This window comes from Abramis brama, assembly GCF_963993115.1.
Source record: "Abramis brama genome assembly, chromosome: 3".
NCBI classification, from domain to species: Eukaryota; Metazoa; Chordata; class Actinopteri; order Cypriniformes; family Leuciscidae; genus Abramis; species Abramis brama.
Window position 1 is genome coordinate 62,120,249 of NC_139965.1, and position 24,333 is coordinate 62,144,581.

Consider the following 24,333-nt stretch of genomic DNA (forward strand, 5'->3'; position numbering starts at 1 on the left):
TCCATATAGAAACACACAGACCAAACAAACACATGAAGGTCTAGGGGTACGGTTCTCACTACGGGTACGATTCAGTCATTACCGGCTCAAAAATCAGAAATTTGAAATCGCTGGTGTTTCTGACATCACAAACTACCTTGTAACCAATCAGATCAACATGTGATCGTCAACGAGCGGATCTCTGAGCTGAGTGAGTGGAGGCGGGGCTCATTTGCATATTCATAGAACTGCGTATACTAAATGAGGCAAGGGTGTCGAGTTACATTCAAGCTATTTTAAGGCATGAAGAATTTTTTTTTAAGGAAGAAATGCTTAAATATGTCATTTTGCTGATCAAAGATGAGTTTTAAGGGATAAAATGATCGACAACAGGGGGACTTTAACAAAGCCTAAGCTTTTCTAGAGGGAAGAACAAGTGGACATCGTTCTCTCACTGGCCGGCCGTGGACCCGTCTCACATCATGTTCTGGATTCTCATCAGACCCGGCTTATTTCACTTACCACTGTGAGTGTTTGCTCTGTAGTGCCGACTGATGAACTGTGGATTGGACTCAACGATCAGAGGGTCCAGAACCTGTTCGAGTGGTCGGACAGAACACACGTCACCTTCACCAAGTGGATAGTTGGAGAACCTTCACACCTCATAAATCGCATGGAGGATTGTGTTCTCATCAAAGGAAAGGTGGGTGTTTTTTTATTATTGTTATTTTCCCCAGGTTCTTTTGAAACAGATCAGACCGACGTTTCCATGTGAAACTATGACATTTGGATATTAGTGAGTTGATTGAGTCTCTGTAACAGGAGGGCAGATGGGCAGATCACGTGTGCGACGCGGAGCGCGGATACATCTGCAAGAAGAAGTCCACCAGCAAACCGGATGGAGCCGTGGAGCTCGCCAGTCTCGGATGCCAAGCGGTGAGTCCAGACTGGGTTATACTTTCATGAACAAAAGAGAAAATCAAACAGATATTTAAATAATAAAGGAATCCATCTGTGCATCCATCTATCATTATTTGGGAATGTGCTTCAGTCTTGCTGTCTTTCATTGCTCAACACTTTACAACAAGATCTCATTTGTTAAATAAACATGAACTAAATACTTCTACAGTATTTATTAATCGCGACATTTTGATAAATTGTCAAAGTTCTTATATTTTAATTTAAATCCAGAGACTTGTAGCTGATAAAACAGTGTTTCTCTACTGTAATTGTACGAGACGTGTGAGGAAGAGGTCCTCATGTGCGTCTGGTTCCCACAGGGATGGGTCCGCTATGGATCTCACTGCTATCTCATCGCCATGGAGAGCAAGACTTTTCCTGAGGCCAAACTGGTGTGTGAGCAGACGGGAGCTCGACTGGTGGATGTTGCCGACAGGTAATGGTGGATATAGGCTACAACAGAACTAAAGGCTCAGCTTATGCAAAATGTGCTTTAATAGGCAGACTTGTGGCCTAATGGTTAGAGAGTCAGACTGGTGTCCCGAAGGTTGCAGGTTTGATTCTCATGACTTGAGAAAGGCTCCTAACCCCCAATCGCTCTCTGGGCGCCGCAGCAAAAAAGGGTTCACACTACACTTCCATTGCAAAAAATGTCAAACAAAATCTGTGAATGAATGTATAGTAAAAATTTATGAATGAATGCGAGCGAAGTTACCCTCGTCAGTGTGTTTATTCATCACATTAAGATTATCTCTGGACTAACTGTACTGAAAATCTAACAATACAAATAATCTTAATTTTCCTTAAAGCTTCAGTTTCTTCGTGGACTTCTTTTCCCCCTTTTGATTTAGTGAAATATAACCCAGATTCACCCATCTGCTCTGTCCATGAGGCATGATAATGTTTCGTTATGATATTTCATTACACACACATCACATTACTTCAATGTTTTGTCTTCAATTAGGTATGAGAACGCTTTTCTCATTAGCCTGGTCGGTCTCAGGCCTGAAAAGTATTTCTGGATCGGCTTGTGTAACACCGAACGCCTGGAGCGCTTCCAGTGGAGCAATGGAGATAAAGTCAAGTTCACACACTTTAACGTAGGCATGCCAGGTGTGTGGACCAATGATCACAGCTCTTATGAAATGTAAATATTACGCTTGCACTGTCTGAATCTGCCTGAGTTGGGAAGTTTAGCTTTTGTTCTCCTGTCTGTTAGAAAGACACCAGGGTTGCGTGGCCATGCTGACAGGAACGTCGGCGGGATTATGGGATGTTCTGGACTCTAAAAGTAAACAGAAGTTCATCTGTAAAAAAATGGCGGAGGGTGTTACTACAACAAGAGAGCCGCCAACGACACAACCGCTCACCTGTGCGTCGGGATGGATGAAGAAAGATTCAGGCAGTTGCATTCAGGTAAACGTGAACACAGATCAAACGCTTAAAAAACTTCATCAGGGATCTCTAGTGGGGGTTTAAACCAGCAAACACTGACCTCAGAGTCATCATTATGGGAAACATGCACCAACTTTAACCTGAAATTTGTAAATGGATTATTAAACCTACAGCCTGAGTCTCTATTATGCTGTTATGTTCAAATGTATAAGTATGGCCATTGACTGTGATGTCGCTTGCTAATCTGGAGCGTGCTTAACCCATGAGAACACTATTTTACACAATGTTGTATTAACGTCTTGGGAACCACATCTAAATTAAAAAAAAGTGTAAAAAAATCTTTTCGAATCATGTCCATGATTTTAGTTTGTGTTCACAGAGCAAGTGCCAAAACCTTTACCAAGTTTCGTACCATTCCAATGAAGTAAAAAAAAACAAAAAAACCCCCACATTTATATATACACTCACCTAAAGGATTATTAGGAACACCTGTTCAATTTCTCATTAATGCAATTATCTAATCAACCAATTACATGGCAGTTGCTTCAATGCATTTAGGGGTGTGGTCCTGGTCAAGACAATCTCCTGAACTCCAAACTGAATGTCAGAATGGGAAAGAAAGGTGATTTAAGCAATTTTGAGCGTGGCATGGTTGTTGGTGCCAGAGTATTTCACAATCTGCTCAGTTACTGGGATTTTCACGCACAACCATTTCTAGGGTTTACAAAGAATGGTGTGAAAAGGGAAAAACATCCAGTATGCGGCAGTCCTGTGGGCGAAAATGCCTTGTTGATGCTAGAGGTCAGAGGAGAATGGGCCGACTGATTCAAGCTGATAGAAGAGCAACTTTGACTGAAATAACCACTCGTTACAACCAAGGTATGCAGCAAAGCATTTGTGAAGCCACAACACGCACAACCTTGAGGCGGATGGGCTACAACAGCAGAAGACCCCACCGGGTACCACTCATCTCCACTACAAATAGGAAAAAGAGGCTACAATTTGCACAAGCTCACCAAAATTGGACAGTTGAAGACTGGAAAAATGTTGCCTGGTCTGATGAGTCTCGATTTCTGTTGAGACATTGAGATGGTAGAGTCAGAATTTGGCGTAAACAGAATGAGAACATGGATCCATCATGCCTTGTTACCACTGTGCAGGCTGGTGGTGGTGGTGTAATGGTGTGGGGGATGTTTTCTTGGCACACTTTAGGCCCCTTAGTGCCAATTGGGCATCGTTTAAATGCCACGGCCTACCTGAGCATTGTTTCTGGCCATGTCCATCCCTTTATGACCACCATGTACCCATCCTCTGATGGCTACTTCCAGCAGGATAATGCACTATGTCACAAAGCTCGAATCATTTCAAAGCCCCCACAGTCACCAGATCTCAACCCAATAGAGCATCTTTGGGATGTGGTGGAACGGGAGCTTCGTGCCCTGGATGTGCATCCCACAAATCTCCATCAACTGCAAGATGCTATCCTATCAATATGGGCCAACATTTCTAAAGAATGCTTTCAGCACCTTGTTGAATCAATGCCACGTAGAATTAAGGCAGTTCTGAAGGCGAAAGGGGGTCAAACACAGTATTAGTATGGTGTTCCTAATAATCCTTTAGGTGAGTGTATATACTGTATCAAAAATGACCGAACATCACCAGAGGGTTTTTTAAAAATAACGTAATCTACATGTTATGATAAGATGTTTTAAATACATCATGACCGCACCAAAATACAACCAGTTCAAATGCATTTTCTGTTTGAAAATAACATATTCAGTCAATTTAGCTTTATTTATATAGCGCTTTATACAATACAGATTGTTTCAAAGCATCTTTACAGTAATAAACAGTAAAATAATGAACAATTCTGCTGTAAAAAGACAATAGTAAACTGTAATTCATAATTCAGGTGAAATCAGTTCAGTGTTTATTCAGTTGTGTTCAATAACTGTATAAAGATCATCAAATATGAAATGATTTCAGTTCAGTGGCTCTTGAGAAAACAGTGTGTGTTGTTGTCGTCTCAGCTTATCGTCTAGAACGAAATAAGAACATTAGCGTTTCCGTTAAACTAAATTTTGTTGTATCATCTGCAGTCTTTTTATGACTAAAAGAAATTCAAATAAAGGAAATTCATCTCTGTTTGTGACGATCACACCTCAGGTATTCCAGAGGCCGGCGGACGAGAAGAGGACTTGGCTGGACGCTCGTAGCTTCTGTCAAGTCATTGGTGGAGACCTGGTGAGCTTCCACTCTCCACGAGAATTCAGCATGTTACCGTGAGTGTTTCACACTGATCTAACTCTCTATTATTATGTGTTGGTCAGTAAAACATGATGATTATGTAGAGAACTCCATGTATGAAGGTAAATGTGTATATTCTGCAGGTATTCGAACGCAGACACGGCGTGGATAGGCTTCAGTATGCTGAACAGTGATTCGGGGTTTGTGTGGGCTGATGAAACTCCTGTGAGTGTCTCTCATTATACTGAAGTCAATGTAATCTACAAAGTCTAATATATTATATGTGACTGAAACGGTGGAGGAAAGAAGGCTGGAAGCATTACCTGTAATCTGTGACCTTTTTCTAAGCTCCAAAGACCCCAAGGTTTAGTCGCATTAATGCTTAAAACCACGCAAAGTCACACATACTGACAGGAATATATTGTCAGAACACCGGAAATATCCTGATTATTACACGACTATTCACCGAATAAATAAACATGCAGATATCTCTTGATTTGAGTTGGAATTGTCTGGTTAAAAAATATAACTGTCCACTTTATCATACCAACTATCTCCTGTGTGAATGTGTGTTTGCATTTGTTTTCAGTCTGATTTTGAGAACTGGGGTTACGGAGAACCCAACAACTACAACAACCTGGAGCACTGTGCAGAAACGGGCTTCAGTTACGGACGCAAGTGGAACGACGTGGCTTGCGAAACCTTAAAAGACTGGATTTGCCAGATATCAATAGGTACACATGCATGGATCTGTCAAATAGATCTGCGTATTAAATCTCAGAGTCTAAATGCAAACTTGCCACTTGTTGTAATGTACTGATGTGGTTCTGTGTTCTTCATGTGAGGTTAGGGTTAATTCGCACAAAAATGATAACTACAGGATGCCTATTGTCCAGGCATGAAGTCATTCTCAATCTCAGTGATTATGCAAACTCACACTGTAACTGAATAATGAATAATGATCTACGGTTTAATGGTCAGAAACTAGTGTAACTAAATGCTGTTTTGATTTATATTCTGATGAAACTAGTCCCGTACAACATGCGCATAAACTTAACTATAACGCTTTTTCACTGTTTGTTCAATAGGCACAACTCCAAAACCTGCACCGACTTCTGCAAGCCAAGGTTAGTACTTCATAATCATAATTCATTAGCATAATCTCTTTTCATGTATTTCCTAACCCCAATTGTAATGTTTAGCCCTTCATTATATTAAGATGTTATGTAATTATTTTTATTTATTATTATTTTTTTAACATTTCCACGGTCTTAAGGAGAAAACCTCACAGGCCGCGTCCACACCGTAGACCGGTTAGGTTTTATTTAATGTAACATAATTTGTGGATAATGCATATCTAGAATAGAATAGATTATTCACATCTAGAATAATCGACTGGGACTAAAACACGTCAGCTCATTAAATGCAGAGCAATTTTTAACATCACTTACTAACTTAAAGCAAGACACTACAGGCAAAAACAGTTTTTTCATGCAGTTTGGCATTTCATAAAGTGTTGTTTTAAACTAGTGGAAACATCCAAAATACACTTTTAACTGCTGCTTTTATTTGCACTTGATCCATTTGCATGTGTAGATCTCAATTACAATACAAATCTGTAAAGGCCGTCTTCTCAAAATGAGTTTTATCTTCACTTCAGCAGCACTTATATTCCTATCCATATTGTAAAGGGGTTTAATCATATATAATTTGCCTGATTTTATACAACATAAAAAATAAATGGTGGAAATGTTTTTTTGTTCTTTCTCTCTCTCGCTGTTGATAGTATTTTCAGATTTATGGAGTGATAAAAAGAGAAGTCCACCTTTACCTCTAAAATTTAACCAAATTTTGAACCTGGCTTAATCCAGTGTTCAGATTTCTGTTCTGGACGTTTATGCAAATTAGTGCATATTTAATTATATATGAGATATGCTGAGATAATGCCTCAGTTGCATATTTGAATATAACATTTCAGAAAACAGAAAACTTTTTTTTTTTTTTTTGCAATTGCGATCAGTTGACAGCTCCTGCTCACGATCTCCGGTCATGTTATGGAATAGAGCTTCAATTGTGGAACAGGTTGTAAACATTGTCAATGCAATGATGTAAGGCTGAGTAAAGGATGTCAGAGTTATCATGACTAGTGCAAATCACACACTCACAGATGAAGACAATGCTAAGTTAAGTTGTTTTTAATCCACAGTGAAATATAACATGACATCTGATGGCTGGATCCAGTTCAACGAGAGTCAGTACTTCATTAATGAAGACCTCCTACCTATGGAAGAAGCTCGCGCGGTCTGCAAGAGGAATCACGCCGATCTCGTTGTCATCACTGGTCAAACAGAGAGGAAGTTTTTATGGAAGCAGGTCAATTACCGTGATTCCCATTAATGCTATAACATTATTGCATGATCATTCAGTAGGGTTATTGACACTGTTTTACAGATATTGAAGAAGTCAGAGGGTCAATACTACATCGGGATGAGATTGGAGTTGGACAAAACATTTAAGTGAGTGTGAATGAGTTGGATGCATAAACTAGTTATTATGCAACAGATACTTTAGGCATTGTTTAATTTAAGTACATTTGTGCTGGTTTTATAATATAGATTTTTTTCTTTTTCTATTTATAGCTGGGTGGACGGTTCACCTGTTGTATATACATCATGGAGTCAAAATGAACCAAATTTTGCCAATAATGATGAGAATTGTGTGACCATGTACAAGAGTATGGGTAAGACTCCTCATCAGTGCGGTTCCTATGTAGAGTAGTATGTCAGAGTGGCGTAAAGCAACGGTGTTCAATCCTTTTACTCCAACCGGCTTCTGGAAGCCTCTATTAAGCCTAAAGACCTTGATTAGCTGGTTGAGCTGGGTTTAGGAGTCTGCAGGAATTTTTCTCCCATGTCTTTTGACCACTAGATGACACTGTGCCTTAGTTCACAACCCTGGTCCTGGAGAAACCCCAGGTTACGTTCACATGACAACAATGTACTAAAAACGGAGAAGTTTTTCCTTTGCGTTTTTCTCGTACAGACGACAGAGCAGTCGAAATTATCCCCGATCACATGAATCCGCTTAAACGAATAAAAACGCTGCGTTCTGCTGCCTGGCCAGTAGATGGCGATCTCACTTTGTATCATATTCAAAAGTTTGCGTTTTCAGGTCCCCAAAAAACCATAGTCATGTAAATGAACGGCCAAAACACATACAAAGTTTTTTAGTTTGGAAATGGTGTCATGTGATGTCTCTCTAATCAAACATGGCTGATTCCACTCATCAACTCGTTAGTAGAGACTCCAAGGCTGTGTAGACATACTCAAAACTTCCCTAAGCACTTCCCTGCTGCCGTTTTAAAGTGCGCTCAACTTCGTCTAGTAGACGAAAGAGGTGTATTTAGACAGACCATCGAGGAAACGAGTCTACTCAATATGTACACTTCAGTATCTTTTAGGGATGCACCGATACTGATAGCAGTACTCGTGTGTCGGCTCGATACTGTGCTCATGTACTCATGCCGTTCACATATCGCGTCTAAAAACCTGTGGAAAGCGCGGCTTTCTTCTTCTTTCCAAAGGCGGGCGTCTGTCATTGCTATGTAACCATGAACATGGACACGCGAGCGCCTGGAAAGATTGCGACCACATCGCTTATTATGTGCGCGCTTGCCGCGCGTCTACATTTGAAATAACGAATTTGCACGCGCAAAAACACATGTGAACGGCCCCTGATGGCAACGTGACATTAGCCTAAGCTCTCGTCAGTTGAGCAGGTAGTCGGAGGAGGAGTAATGTCAGCCGTTTGGAGATATTTTAAGCGATGATGATAAAAGTAGAGCAGACTGCAAACTATGCTCTGCTAAAATGTCAAGAGGAGGGGTGAGAAATAGCTCCTTTAACACAAGCAATTTGGTTATACAAGTTGTTTATTTACTTTGTTACAGTCAGAAAGGGAAAAACATCTGATGAAAATAAAACATTGTTAGAAGAACTGTAATGGTATTAAGTACTCATATCGGTACTTGGTATCGGCAAGTACTCAAATGTAAGTACTTGTACTTGGTCTGAAAAAAAGTGGTATCGGTGCATCCCTTGTTTTTATATTTTCTCCAACGGCCCAAGCATACATACAGTTCTATTGAAAGGTGCGCAAAACATATTCATAAGAAAAATTAAATGTAAATAGTGAAGCAGCTCCATTGCGGATTTAAGTGATCAAGGGCTATTGTGCTCCATTTAAACACATTTCAAGGGTTCTGCCAGTGATGGGCACTCATGCAACTTATGCAATGACGTACAGCCAAATGAATGAGACGGAGGGAAGTTAGCGAGGGAAGGGCATAAAAAAACAGAGTTAAACGCAGCCCAGGACCTCGAGACATCAAACACGTGCAGTGTTGGGGCTCCAGGACCAGTGTTGGGAACCACTGCCTTCAGTCATGCTTGTCCAGTCAAGTTTTCTCAATACGTTAATGGGTTGTTGAGATACCTCATGTCCCAAACATTAGATTAAATACACTTGATTGATAATAATCACTGATTATATAATAATGATTGATTTTGATAGTAATCAGCATACTTGATTGCCTTTGATAAGGGTTGTTTAATGGGTATATGTTAAATGTGGAAAAAAACAGTTTCACTTTTTACAGTCTTTAATGTCATAAAGAGCAACAATAACGGAAAAGTATGGCTTAAGGTATATGGACGACAAGCAATATGGTTGACAGTATACTTTAGGTTTATAATGGGTATAGTTTTATAAAAGCTTAAAGCATCAATTCAGTGTTCTGCACCTACAATATTACAGTATGTCATCTATTTGCCAAGACATACTGTATGTGATTATAAAGTTTTTATAGCTGCATTATCCTCTATTCTCTGCACAAAGTATTAGCAATATGTTTTTTTTTTTAAAGGATTCTGGAATGATATCAACTGTGGTGTGGTGTTGCCCTCTATCTGTAAGAGAAGTGCCAACTTTGTCAATGCCACCATGTCGCCCTCCACTGTGCCACCAGGAGGCTGTACTCCAGAATGGACCATGTTTCAGGGCAGAGTGAGAGTCATTTCATCATACAAACATAATTGGCCGGTTTCACAGACAAGGCTTAAGCTAGTCCCAGACTGAAATGCATGTTTGAGCTGTTTTAGCTGAAAGTACTGTAACTTGCACTGAAATATCTTAAAATATGTCAGTGCCATTGATGTACTGTCTCAAGATGCACACCAGTAATGTTATTTTTTCTAAGGCACATTATAAAAGCTACCTAAATGTCCTTATTGAACTAATCCTGGCTTAATTAAGCCCTCTCTGTGAAACCAGGCCTACATTACCAGGCCTGCATGAAATCTGCACATTCTAATTCAAAGCACTTGTATTTTCAAATAGTGTTACAAGTATTTTAATACTAAGATGACTTGGCATAAATCTCGGGAACACTGTGTTTCACATGGAGGCAATCTGGTGTCCATTCGGCGTCATGAAGAGCAAGGTGAGCATTTACATTACATTTACATGTACACCAAAAAGCTGGTTATTGTGAGAAATCTGCTTAAGAAGAGAAAGTGCCGGTTACATGGTTACATTACATGGACTTGACACACATGCACACATCACTAACTGATACTACATTTACCATCTTATAAATCAGAATGGTGTTGTGTAATTGTTTTCCCTATTTCAAATGAATCTGATATTTTTGTTTGTCCGTTTGCTCCAACATGTTGTTCAATTAAATTATTCCTTTTAAAAACTACACAACACAGTTTAATTTCAGTCAGAATTACCTTTATTTCTTGTAAGAATCCCCCCAAACCTTTTGTTTTGGCTGTTGGCCTTCCAGTCTGATGCTGTACCATCAAACACTTTTTGTATCATTAGCATACCCCCTAATTGGACTGAACCATTTGTAGTTTTGTCTGGGGGGAGGGGGAATAGTAGCTGAACAATTATTTCCTTTCTTTCCCTTTTCTATTGTGTGGTTAAGTACCCATGGGTTACACAGATTGATATTTGGGTATATGTTATATGAGACCATACGTGTATCAAATTCTACATTGAGAATTAATTTTTTTTTTGGTATGATTTATGAGCATAGGCTTTAAGACTGTGTCGACCATTCTGGCTACCGAGGGAATTGACGGCAGTCATTATCACAGCTATGTACTGAGTCTGCCCCGATCCTTTGTTCCTCTGGCTCCACCTTGGTCCTCTGAGCCTGCCCTGGTACCCTGTTCCTTCGGCTCCTCCTTGGTCCTCTGAGCCTGCCCTGGTCCTCAGTTCCTCCGGCTCCTCCTTGGTCCTCTGAGCCTGCCCTGGTCCTCAGTTCCTCCGGCTCCTCCTTGGTCCTCCGAGCCTGCCCTGGTCCTCAGTTCCTCCGGCTCCACCTTGGTCCTCTGAGCCTGCCCTGCTCCTCCGTTCCTCTGGCTCCTCCTTGGTCCTCTGAGCCTGCCCTGGTACCCTGTTCCTTCGGCTCCTCCTTGGTCCTCTTAGCCTGCCCTGCTCCTCTGTTCCTCTGGCTCCTCCTTGGTCCTCTGAGCCTGCCCTGGTACCCTGTTCCTTCGGCTCCTCCTTGGTCCTCTGAGCCTGCCCTGGTCCTCAGTTCCTCCGGCTCCTCCTTGGTCCTCCGAGCCTGCCCTGGTCCTCAGTTCCTCCGGCTCCACCTTGGTCCTCTGAGCCTGCCCTGGTCCTCAGTTCCTCCGGCTCCTCCTTGGTCCTCCGAGCCTGCCCTGGTACCCTGTTCCTCCGGCTCCACCTTGGTCCTCCAAGCCTGCCCTGCTCCTCCGTTCCTCTGGCTCCACCTTGGTCCTCTGAGCCTGCTCTGGTACCCTGTTCCTCCGGCTCCACCTTGGTCCTCCAAGCCTGCCCTGCTCCTCCGTTCCTCTGGCTCCTCCTTGGTCCTCTGAGCCTGCCCTGGTACCCGGTTCCTTCGGCTCCTCCTTGGTCCTCTGAGCCTGCCCTGGTCCTCAGTTCCTCCGGCTCCTCCTTGGTCCTCCGAGCCTGCCCTGGTCCTCAGTTCCTGCGGCTCCACCTTGGTCCTCCGAGCCTGCCCTGGTCCCCTGTTCCTCCGGCTGCACCTTGGTCCTCCGAACCTGCCCTGGTCCCCTGTTCCTCCGGCTTCACCTTGGTCCTCTGAGCCTGCCCTGGTCCCCTGTTCCTCCGGCTCCACCTTAGTCCTCTGAGCCTGCCCTGGTCCCCTGTTCCTCCGGCTCCTCCTTGGTCCTCCGAGCCTGCCCTGGTCCCCTGTTCCCCCGGCTCCTCCTTGGTCCTCCGAGCCTGCCCTGGTCCTCAGTTCCTCCGGCTCCTCCTTGGTCCTCCGAGGCTGCCCTGGTCCTCAGTTCCTTCGGCTACACCTTGGTCCTCCGAACCTGCCCTGGTCCCCTGTTCCTCCGGCTCCACCTTGGTCCTCTGAGCCTGCCCTGGTCCCCTGTTCCTCCGGCTTCACCTTGGTCCTCTGAGCCTGCCCTGGTCCCCTGTTCCTCCGGCTCCTCCTTGGTCCTCCGAGCCTGCCCTGGTCCTCAGTTCCTCCGGCTCCACCTTGGTCCTCCGAACCTGCCCTGGTCCCCTGTTCCTCCGGCTCCACCTTGGTCCTCTGAGCCTGCCCTGGTCCCCTGTTCCTCCGGCTCCACCTTGGTCCTCCGAACCTGCCCTGGCCCTCAGTTCCTCCAGCTCTACTTTGGACCTCCAATCCTGCCCTGGTCCTCAGTTCCTGCGGCTTCACCTTGGTCCTCCCGAGCCTGCCCTGGTCCTTTGTTCCTCCAGCTTTACCTTGGTCCTATGAGCCTACCCTGGTCCTCTGTTCCTCCAACTCCATCTTGGTCCTCCGAGCCTGCCCTGGTCCTTTGTTCCTCCTGCTTCACCTTGGTCCACCAACTCTGCCATCAGGAGTCACGTCTTGTTTGTGTTTTTCTAGCTCTTTGAGTTTAGTTTCTTTACCTCTGCTTAGTCCTGTTGCCCTTGGCTACTATTGTTAAGGATTTTTTACATTGTTTATTTTGTATTTTTTCTCATCTGTAATAAACTGCTCTTGGGTTAACACTCTCCTATAATGGATAATACAGAACACTTCTTAATTTAAGAAGTTTAGAATAAGCCATTTTCTTAAGTGTATGTAAACGTTAATGACTATAAGTGATTTACATTTGTGACTCTTTAAACTTGAACTTGAACGTAATACCATGTTCTTACCAGGCACAACATGCAATTTGTCTGTCCACACAGAAAACAGAACAGTTCTGCTAAGAAACCAGCCGATCAACAAAATTAATTAAATATGACCTTTTGATTCTGTTTGCAGCATTCCTTACTACTCTAATGCTGCCTTCAAATGATGACGTATGGATTGGTTTGAATGATGTCAATTGGGAGAATAGGTTTTTGTGGACTGATGGTAACGGTGTCAGCTACACAAACTGGGCTAAGGGTCAACCTTCATCACTCCCAGACGGCTCTTCCAGGATGTATGGCTACTTTGATTCAGAGGCAGGTATTCACACCATATTGCTGACAAAGGCTATCCAGTATCTATAAAGATGACCAGAATCATCAGAGTTTCTCTTTTGAGATGAGAAACTATTTTGCACCCGACGCACAGCAAACTTTTCCCTCCACAGACGCACGTCGGTAAATTAGGGAATGAACTTGCGCTCCCGGGGGCGGTTCAGCGAAAAGAGGAGGTGTGTTCCGGTGCAAACGTTCCCTGGTGCTATTTTGCAGTTCCAGAAAATAATTCCGCCACAGACCAGGAGAAACCTCGTCTAAAGTCAGTGGCGCGTTATTCAGATGATGTTTTAAGGGCGCAAACTCTGTTTTTAAACTCGGCTGTGAACCTTTCCTGGCGTGCATCTGGCAAATCCGCCGTTATAATAGCAATCCGCCATGGAACAAGCGTGCCTGCTTTTAAAGGGAATGTGAGATGATGCTCTGATTGGTTTATTTCACATTACACCCAAACCACACCTATGAGTAATGAAGCTACTTCAGACCAACACATTTTAGATTTGCGTCGAGCGCAAGAGTAATTTATCCCGAGATCTGCCCACAAAGTTACTTGCGTTTCGCGTTTGATACTTGCGTTTCAGATCGTTAAAATAGGGCCCGAGATGTTTATGTCAGACATACAAAACATTACGAAAATTAACCAAATCCGAATCTGACTGAAAACAATACTGTTTTTCTTGTGAAGCACACTTTTTTTGTTGCATAGAAATGCCTCTTAGAAATCACTTGACTGAACATTTCAATGTCTAACAGTTGTTCTTCTTGTGACCAGACAGAGGACACGTGACACAAGCAAATCTGACCGAAAATTATTTTTTATATTTTGTTGTTTACCTGACATTTTTGTCAAAAAAAAAATTAAATAATAATTATTAAAAATCAATCAGGAACACGAAAAATACAAATTTAACTGTCTTTATATGTTTTCATGACCACAAGACACGTGATACATGAAAGACAGCACGTCCTAAGAAGAACTTAAGGCAAGTCATTTCACTCGGCGGCCATGTGCAGTTCCTATCTCTTTGAATGAGGAAACTTGGAGTCTCTTTGATTAAATTTCATATTTGAAATCAAATCACCAATGAAATCTCACAACAACTGTCCAATAAAATGCTCAAATCATGATAAAAAACACACCCAGAAACCACCCAAAACCAAACCAAGTCAAAACCAATCAAAAGCCTCCCAGAAATCACTCAAAAACCCATATCATTGTTTGAGTGCTGCTAATAAAATTAATACACTCTGTCATTTTGGTTTCTTCTCAAACATATATGGCTCTATCACAGCACTTGCCATCTCCAGTATCAAAACATGTGACGTGCTGCAAAGGAGGGCGTGGATACGATGCGATGAAGTTAGCCAGTCAGAGCAGTTTCTGCAAGAGGCCACACCCCTTGAGATTGATTGTTCTTCACACAGAGTTTCCATCCAAATGAGGATGGAAAATTATAATTTTGCAAATATTGGACTTTTTGGTGCAAACCACTTTGGAAACTTTGGAAACTATTGAGAAACATAATTTTAAACGACCCCTTTAAACTTGCCTGTAAGCAGTATTAACAACAGCAAGAGACAGGGTTTTGCAGTGTCGAACTCAGTTACCTCATATAATTACAGCAATTTACGTATGTTTGTTTGGTTGCTTTTTTAAATGCTGAGTTAATTTATCTGAACCCTGTTCCATCCAGAACTGTGACTGTGTCGTCATGGTTAGAAACCCAGGAAAGATGACAGGTGCGTGGAAAGTAGAAATCTGTGGAGATGAAAGAGGTTTCATCTGCAAGAGGACAACAGGTTAGAGGGCAATATCCATTTATACAATTTTAGTTAGTATCATGTTATCACTTACATTATAACACAAATCAGTAATTGTTAAACCATGTCAGTGCTCATTTCACCTAATGTATGTGACCTGTGTGTAACCTTGGTGTTATAGACTCTCAGCTGCCTCGTCCTGTGACCACAGTAACGTCACAACATTTTTTCACACTGGGAAATGATTCATACAAGGTGCAGATGGAGAAAATGAGCTGGGATGAAGCGAGGAGACAGTGTAAAGCAGACGATGCTGACCTGGCCAGTGTGCTGGACTCCATCAGCCAGGCGTACACCATCCTCAGAGTCAGCAAACTGAAGGAGCCTCTGTGGATCGGCCTCAACAGCAACTTGGTACACAATCACATGTTAAATCTGTGTGCACAAAGTAAACTTTAAATGCATTACAAAAAAAGAAAAGAAAAAAAAAGCTAATTATGTCAAGCTAATTATAAATGGTAACATAGCATGTGTTACAAAGATTTTGCCAAATGATAAATATTTCCTAGATAAACATCCTTGTTGATCCTGGAATAACAGACGGGAATTAACGGGGCAGAAATGCCACCAAAATTAATAAAAATGCCCCCCAAAAATCAAGATATACAGGGAAAAAATGTCTCTGTTATGAGACATTTTTTAAAAATATTTAAATCAGGATGTAGAGTATTTTTCTGAAAATCAGCACGATTGCAAATGTGATATATTGATTTTATACAACAGCTCAATAAACAAGAAGTTAACGTTAGGCGACCTTCATTTTAGACTTAGAACCTTGCAACAAATTTCGCAACAAATCCACAGTAGAGCCTCCAGCTGTGTGTGTGAGACCCTATAAAACTGTGTTCAAGTACAGTAAGAATAACTGGTCATCAGATTATAGTTACATTAAAACGATTTTTTATTTCTGAATGGATTACTTTTGGATTACTAATTACTATTACTATCTTGATAATGGCGCCACATCCAAGGATTCTCTTTGTTTTAGTTGCGTCCCTCCTCTCGCGTCTAGTGTAGACACGTTGTTTTGGTTGGTGGTGACTTTTAAAGTAGATCATTCGTCTACCTGACACAGCCTAATTATTTATACAGGGCTCCTTGGTCATTTTGCACAACCCTATAAGATATTTGACAAAGATCCTTGTCATCATCCAGCTGAGTTCACTTCTCATCCAATAGTGTCAATCATTTTGTTGAATATTAACTAAGCAAGCCATAAGGCGACAGTGGCGAGGTGACAGACATGGAGGGGATAAAAAAACATTGGGAAAAGGGTTGGAGGAATAGTTTGGATTAGGGTTAAGAACAGGAAATGTTGTTCCAGGACACATAAAAGATGTTGACTAAATGTCAAAATCATGTTCGCTGCCAGAATGCAAAGACTTGATTTTAAAGTCTAACGAATTAAATTTGTTTGCTTCAGACAAGTGGACGTTACCGCTGGGTGGACAACTGGCTTCTGAGATACAGCAAATGGGCAGCAGGAGAGCCCAAAAACAATTTGGCGTGTGTATATATTGATACGGATGGAGACTGGAAAACGGCTACATGCAACAACGCGTATTATTCCCTGTGCAAACGATCCCCAGGTATTTCATTCAAAATTCTGCATGCAATAAATATCTAGATTGTCTTGCATAATTTAACTTGAGAACTGGTGTGGCATTGCTTGTGTGACCATTTCCTTCACATAGTTAGCTCAAATATAGAAAATGGCAAATAATTTACTTTATACCATGGTCTGTCTTAATACTCGATTCTGATTGGCTGGAAGGTGTGCATTATAACTAGGGTTGGGTATCATTTGAATTTTAACAATTCTAATTCCAATTTCGATTCTGCATATCATTTCAGATTCTTATCAATTCCTCATTTCAGTTCCAATAAGGTAAAACAATTATTATGTGTTATTATAGAGACGGCTGCAGGAATATTAGTGTTATTATAGAGACGGCTGCAGGAATATTAGGCTGCTGTCACTTTAAGAGCTGCACGGATCCAATATACTGATACACATGCCAGCAGAACTGAAAACAGCGCGCAAGTCGTCTCACGCTTGAGTGGTTTGAAATCATATTGAAATGCTTACAAAGGAATCGATAAGAGGAATCGACATTTTAATTTTATAACAAGTATCCGATTCCTGACCTCGAGTATTCGATTCCAGAATTTAAATTAATTTTCGATTCCCAACCCTAATTATAACCGTTTAATGCACAAGTAGTCACTGTTCTGCTTAATTTAAATAAAAAAAAGCGCTTTATAAAATTTAAAGCTAAAACTTTAAACTTTAACATTAAAACAAACACTTCTAGTGCTGTACTTACAGTTTTATTAGTTGACATTCCTCGTTCCTTCCTTCAGACATTGCTCCCACAGACCCTCCTCAGATGCCGGGGAACTGCCCCGAGTCAAAGAAGCGCAAGACCTGGATCCCTTTCAGAGGACACTGCTACGCCTTCATGGCCTCCATGTCTGACAGCTGGGCTCACGCCACAGTGGAGTGCATGAGAATAGGTAGGCATTACTTGCTGTTAAGTAAATAATCTCTTTTAATTTAAACAGAATCCACATTAATGCAGTGATACTATATTATGATACTCATTCACTTTCATTTCGAACAGCATTGGAATAAAAGGGTTCATGACATGGATTTAAAAAAAGAAAAAATTAATATGTTTCTTACGGTTCACTTATAATGTTAATATAGTATATGTGGAAAAATTATCATTCTGAGCCTTTGTCTGAAATGACCTGTGGCTCCTTTCAGGCTTGTCAGTAAACACCTACAATTATGATTGGCTAACATCACTGCATAGGAAACCGTATCAACGCCCACTCGCTATTGTACGCGAGTAAGTTATTTGAAAACATTATGAAAATTTATGGACAAAGCATTATGAAATACTTTTCTTATGGTTTGTGATGCAGCTGCTGTCAGATCCAATACAGTCGCTGCTTCATCTTTCAACAAAAGTTTATTTGCAAACTCTCCATTACACTGTGCCTCAGCCAAACGCTCAGAACAAACATATAATCCTCTGACACAATCCGGGACGCCATTAAAAAAAAACATCCACTTTATTCTGACGCTGGGATATTCTGAAGTCTGTACAGAGACTCAAACCAGCTGTTTGAACTGGACGAATGTTCTTTCACTCTTCCATTTGTCCTGTTGTTGACAGACTCAAGCGTGTGGAGTAGGTCAGAATCTGAACACATCTGTATTAGTGTAGACAGCATCAGTCATTATAATCTGAACACACATCTGTATCAGTGTAGACAGAGTCAGTCATTATAATCTGAACACACATCTGTATCAGTGTAGACAGTGTCAGTCATTATAATCTGAACACACATCTGTATCAGTGTATCAGTGTCAGTCATTATAATCTGAACACACATCTGTATCAGTGTAGACAGAGTCAGGCATTATAATCTGAACACACATCTGTATCAGTGTAGACAGAGTCAGTCATTATAATCTGAACACACATCTGTATCAGTGTAGACAGAGTCAGTCATTATAATCTGAACACACATCTGTATCAGTGTAGACAGAGTCAGTCATTATAATCTGAACACACATCTGTATCAGTGTAGACAGTGTCAGTCATTATAATCTGAACACACATCTGTATCAGTGTATCAGTGTCAGTCATTATAATCTGAACACACATCTGTATCAGTGTAGACAGCATCAGTCATTATAATCTGAACACACATCTGTATCAGTGTAGACAGCATCAGTCATTATAATCTGAACACACATCTGTATCAGTGTAGACAGCATCAGTCATTATAATCTGAACACACATCTGTATCAGTGTAGACAGAGTCAGTCATTATAATCTGAACACACATCTGTATCAGTGTAGACAGTGTCAGTCATTATAATCTGAACACACATCTGTATCAGTGTATCAGTGTCAGTCATTATAATCTGAACACACATCTGTATCAGTGTAGACAGCATCAGTCATTATAATCTGAACACACATCTGTATCAGTGTAGACAGAGTCAGTCATTATAATCTGAACACACATCTGAATCAGTGTAGACAGAGTCAGTCATTATAATCTGAACACACATCTGAATCAGTGTAGACAGAGTCAGTCATTATAATCTGAACACACATTTGTATCAGTGTAGACAGCGTCAGTCATTATAATCTGAACACACATCTGTATCAGTGTATCAGCGTCAGTCATTATAATCTGAACACACATCTGTATCAGTGTAGACAGCGTCAGTCATTATAATCTGAAGACACATCTGTATCAGTGTAGACAGAGTCAGTCATTATAATCTGAACACACATCTGTATCAGTGTATCAGCGTCAGTCATTATAATCTGAACACACATCTGTATCAGTGTAGACAGCGTCAATCATTATAATCTGAACACACATCTGTATCAGTGTAGACAGCGACAATCATTATAATATGAACACACATCTGTATCAGTGTAGACAGAGTCAGTCATTATAATCTGATCACACATCTGTATCAGTGTAGACAGAGTCAGTCATTATAATCTGAACACACATCTGTATCAGTGTAGACAGTCAGTCATTATAATCTGAACACACATCTGTATCAGTGTAGACAGCGTCAATCATTATAATCTGAACACACATCTGTATCAGTGTAGACAGCGTCAATCATTATAATATGAACACACATCTGTATCAGTGTAGACAGAGTCAGTCATTATAATCTGATCACACATCTGTATCAGTGTAGACAGAGTCAGTCATTATAATCTGAACACACATCTGTATCAGTGTAGACAGTCAGTCATTATAATCTGAACACACATCTGTATCAGTGTAGACAGCGTCAGTCATTATAATCTGAACACACATCTGTATCAGTGTAGACAGCATCAGTCATTATAATCTGAACACACATCTGTATCAGTGTAGACAGCATCAGTCATTATAATCTGAACACACATCTGTATCAGTGTAGACAGCATCAGTCATTATAATCTGAACACACATCTGTATCAGTGTAGACAGAGTCAGTCATTATAATCTGATCACACATCTGTATCAGTGTAGACAGAGTCAGTCATTATAATCTGATCACACATCTGTATCAGTGTAGACAGCGTCAGTCATTATAATCTGAACACACATCTGTATCAGTGTAGACAGCATCAGTCATTATAATCTGAACACACATCTGTATCAGTGTAGACAGAGTCAGTCATTATAATCTGATCACACATCTGTATCAGTGTAGACAGCGTCAGTCATTATAATCTGAACACACATCTGTATCAGTGTAGACAGCATCAGTCATTATAATCTGAACACACATCTGTATCAGTGTAGACAGCATCAGTCATTATAATCTGAACACACATCTGTATCAGTGTAGACAGCATCAGTCATTATAATGGCTTATGTTTGCTTTTGACGCAACGCTCACATCCAGTGAAAGTAAATGTCAGCTGTTAAGAGACTGAACGCCAGTGGGTGGGGCCTATGGTGTGATGATGTATAACTATTGGTCGATGTCTTGCTCTGGAGACGGGCATATGCAAATGTATTTTCCCATGTTATGTCATAGGTCACCCAATATCAAAACCTGCTGTTTTTGGAGCTTGATTAAATAAATGCTATGTTTATAATGAGGAGGAAGTTTTAAGCCATGGAACTTGCAGGATGTTTTAATGCTACAAGTCCTCTTATGTGTAAAAAGATCAAGGCAAATCGGATTTCTCATCGCATGACCCCTTTAATCATTAGCAAATCACAGGAAAAAAAAACTATAATTGCAGAAGTAAAAACTGTGTAATTGCAGGGGCATCGTTGCTGAGTATCGAGGACTCAGTCGAATCCCAGTTTATCATTCAGAATGTGGAGATCATGCAGGATGGAATCAAATCCTTCTGGATTGGCATGCACCGCAGTCATTCAGGTTAGAAACGTACTTAATCCAGCAAACACAATACTCAAAATGATCTCAGAACACCCTCTGATAGTGTGTGTGTCCCAGGTGAATGGATGTGGGTTGATAACACAGTGGTGGATTACACGAACTGGAAGCCCCGGATGCCCAATGGTGTTAGTCAGTGTGTGGAAGTGCAGTCGAACACTGGGATGTGGAACACTGCTCACTGCAGCGCTTACAGGCCTTATATCTGCAAGACTGCAAAAGGTTAGTTATCCAAGCACATATACAAATGCAACTTTAATAGTTTATTTTTCCATTCAGTTTAATAGTAATAAACATGTACAAATATGTCTTTATATTTCAGTTATACCACCAACAGAGAAACCATCGATACCACGTATGTATCTACATTTCATTAAGTAAGGGATAATGTACATCCAGCCAGTTGTTATCTCAGAATAAACCCGACAGGGTGATCAGGATCAGGTCTTCATCAGCCTGAAGGGGTTTATTCTGAGATAACACACACACACACACACACCTGAAGGGGGTTTATTCTGAGATAACAACCGGCTGGATGTTCACCGCTTATTACACGCCTACTTGCCACATAAGTGAACAATTAGACAAAATATTGATCTGAGTTGAAATATTTTATTAGGTGTTTAAACGCAAAGCTTCCGTGGAGAGAGCAGTTTCAGCGGCAAGATCAAACTAGACGGACATTTAAGAGATACTGTATACAGTCATACCACTTATTACACAGCATTTCGCCACATAAATAATTATGGAGATAAGATACACTGAACAAAATTATAAACGCAACGCTTTTGTTTTTGCCCCCATTTTTCATGAGCTGAACTGAAAAGTCTTTTTCTATGTACACAAAAGGCCTATTTCTCTCAAATATTGTTCACAAATCTGTCTAAATCTGTGTTAGTGAGCACTTCTCCTTTGCCGAGATAATCCATCCACCTCACAGGTGTGGCATATCAAGATGCTGATTAGACAGCATGATTATTGCACAGGTGTGCCTTAGGCTGTCCACAATAAAAGGCCACTCTAAAATGTGCAATTTTACTGTATTCAGGAGGTCCGAAAACCAGTCAGAATCTGGTGTGACCACCATTTGCCGCAAGCAGTGCAACACATCTCCTTCGCATAGAGTTGATCAGGTTGTTGATTGTGGCCTGTGGAATGTTGGTCCACTCCTCTTCAATGGCTGTGCGAAGTTGCTGGATATTGGCAGGACCTAGAACACGCTGTCATATACGCAGATCCAGAGCATCCCAAACATGCTCAATGGGTGACATGTCCGGTGAGTATGTGGCCATGCAAGAACTGGGATGTTTTCAGCTTCCAGGAATTGTGTACAGATCCTTGCAACATGGGGCTGTGCATTATCATGCTGTAACATGAGGTGATGGTCTTGGATGAATGGCACAACAATGGGCCTCAGGATCTCGTCACGGTATCTCTGTGCATTCAAAATGCCATCAATGAAATGCACCTGTGTTCGTTGACCATAACATACGCCTGCCCATACCATAACCCCACTGCCACCATGGGCCACTCGATCCACAACGTTGACATCAGCAAACGCTCACCCACATGATGCCATACACACTGTCTGCCATCTGCCCTGTACAGTGAAAACTGGGATTCATCCGTGAAGAGAACACCTCTCCAAAGTGCCAGACGCCATCAAATGTGAGCATTTGCCCACTCAAGTCGGTTACGAGGACGAACTGCAGTCAGGTCGAGACCCCGATGAGGACGACGAGCATGCAGATGAGCTTCCCAGAGACGGTGTCTGACAGTTTGTGCAGAAATTCTTTGGTTATGCAAACCGATTGTTGCAGCAGCTGTCCGGGTGGCTGGCCTCAGACGATCTTGGAGGTGAAGATGCTGGATGTGGAGGTCCTGGGCTGGTGTGGTTACACGCGGTCTGCGGTTGTGAGGCCGGTTGGATATACTGCCAAATTCTCTGAAACACCTTTGGAGACGGATTATAGTAGAGAAATAAACATTCAATTCACAGGCAACAGCTCTGGTGGACATTCCTGCAGTCAGCATGTCAATTGCACGCCCCCTGTGGGCAGCCTAAGCAAGGCACACCTGTGCAATAATCATGCTGTCTAATCAACATCTTGATATGCCACACCTGTGAGGTGGATGGATTATCTCGACAAAGGAGAAGTGCTCACTAACAGATCTGTGAACAATATTTGAGAGAAATAGGCCTTTTGTGTACATAGAAAAAGTCTTAGATTTTTGAGTTCAGCTCATGAAAAATGGGGGCAAAAACAAAAGTGTTGCGTTTATAATTTTGTTCAGTGTATCTTGATTTGAGATTAAACTGTTTTAAAATCGTTTGTATCTTATAATCCAACAGTGTACAAACAAGCAGCTGCGTTTGAATGAAACAAGAGAGAGCGAGTTCACGATACTGGATGGCATAATTAAATAACTGTACAAAAAATATTGATTTGACTGAGTTTTAATATTTTATTAGCTCACCAAATGCAAAACTTCCACAAAGAAAAAAATTTCCTGACTTCAGTGACCCGGATGAGCCTGTGTTTCTGTTCTTAGCGGTTGTTATTGGGGAATAATATACCGTTAGATGGCGCGATTAACCAATCAGAATCAAGCATTCCACAGAGTCATGTAATAATTGAAAGTAATTATAATTAGGGCTGTCAACGTTTACACATTAATTGATAAGATGAATGAAATGTTGGATGCTGTTTGGTGTTGCAGTCGCTGTGGTGGAAGAGGCTCCTCACGGCTCCGCGGGAATCGCAGTCGGGGTCGTGCTGGTCATAATCGCGGTGGCAGGACTCGCCACATTTCTGTTCATCAAGAGGAGCCCGAGGCCTGTGTTTGGAGAGTGTACGTTTGACAACAGCCTCTACTTCAACTCGGACCTCACACGGCCTCCTGCCACTATCGACACAAAGGGACTTGTCGCCAACATCGAACAGAATGAGCAAGCTTAACACACACACGCGCACACACACACACACACACACACACACACACCAGTGGTCGCGTTAACCAAAAATGTTCCCTCATTGACTGATTTTTTTTTAGCAGTGACGGAAAAATCTGAAAGTCATCCGTCATTTTGACAGATTACACTCAAAACTAAAAATGTAAAACTTTTTACGCCGTTCGTTTATACGAAAACGGCATTTTGGGTGCCTGAAAAGGCAAACTTTTGAAAACGGGTTTCAATGTGGACATTTTTGAAAATGCTCTCTGTGTAAACGACAACAACGCGAATCTCTGAAGATGATGATGTCATGCACATGCGTATTACGTGTTCAGTCTATAGTGTTTCATCGCCATCTATTGGCCTGGCAGCAGAATACAGCGTTTTTGGTCGTTTTCGAATGGGGATCGTTTTGACAGTGGTGTCGCCTGTACGCGGAAAACTCATAGGAAAAACTTCTCCGTTTTAAGCATATTGTTGTCATGTAAACACACCCTGAGTTAAGTTTACAAGCTGT

At 41.4% G+C, this 24,333-nt stretch overlaps 1 protein-coding gene across 1 annotated transcript in view; it reads left to right on the top strand.

Moving 5' to 3' along the window:
• The window catches only part of mrc1a (mannose receptor, C type 1a), a 32,510-nt gene that overhangs the window by 7,756 nt on the left and 421 nt on the right, over positions 1–24,333 (top strand). The window contains exons 8-30 of the mRNA XM_084108755.1: positions 525–682; positions 802–915; positions 1,260–1,375; positions 1,904–2,052; positions 2,159–2,355; positions 4,501–4,616; positions 4,725–4,806; positions 5,171–5,315; positions 5,670–5,708; positions 6,788–6,954; positions 7,033–7,097; positions 7,221–7,321; positions 9,506–9,645; positions 9,979–10,081; positions 12,887–13,071; positions 14,784–14,889; positions 15,032–15,264; positions 16,334–16,499; positions 17,275–17,427; positions 20,726–20,842; positions 20,921–21,082; positions 21,183–21,215; positions 23,582–24,333. The exon at positions 23,582–24,333 is cut by the window's right edge and continues 421 nt beyond it. Of these exons, the coding sequence (XP_083964881.1) occupies positions 525–682; positions 802–915; positions 1,260–1,375; positions 1,904–2,052; positions 2,159–2,355; positions 4,501–4,616; positions 4,725–4,806; positions 5,171–5,315; positions 5,670–5,708; positions 6,788–6,954; positions 7,033–7,097; positions 7,221–7,321; positions 9,506–9,645; positions 9,979–10,081; positions 12,887–13,071; positions 14,784–14,889; positions 15,032–15,264; positions 16,334–16,499; positions 17,275–17,427; positions 20,726–20,842; positions 20,921–21,082; positions 21,183–21,215; positions 23,582–23,820 (3,086 nt within the window). The 3' untranslated portion in view covers positions 23,821–24,333. The remainder of the gene's footprint in view (positions 1–524; positions 683–801; positions 916–1,259; positions 1,376–1,903; positions 2,053–2,158; positions 2,356–4,500; positions 4,617–4,724; positions 4,807–5,170; positions 5,316–5,669; positions 5,709–6,787; positions 6,955–7,032; positions 7,098–7,220; positions 7,322–9,505; positions 9,646–9,978; positions 10,082–12,886; positions 13,072–14,783; positions 14,890–15,031; positions 15,265–16,333; positions 16,500–17,274; positions 17,428–20,725; positions 20,843–20,920; positions 21,083–21,182; positions 21,216–23,581) is intronic.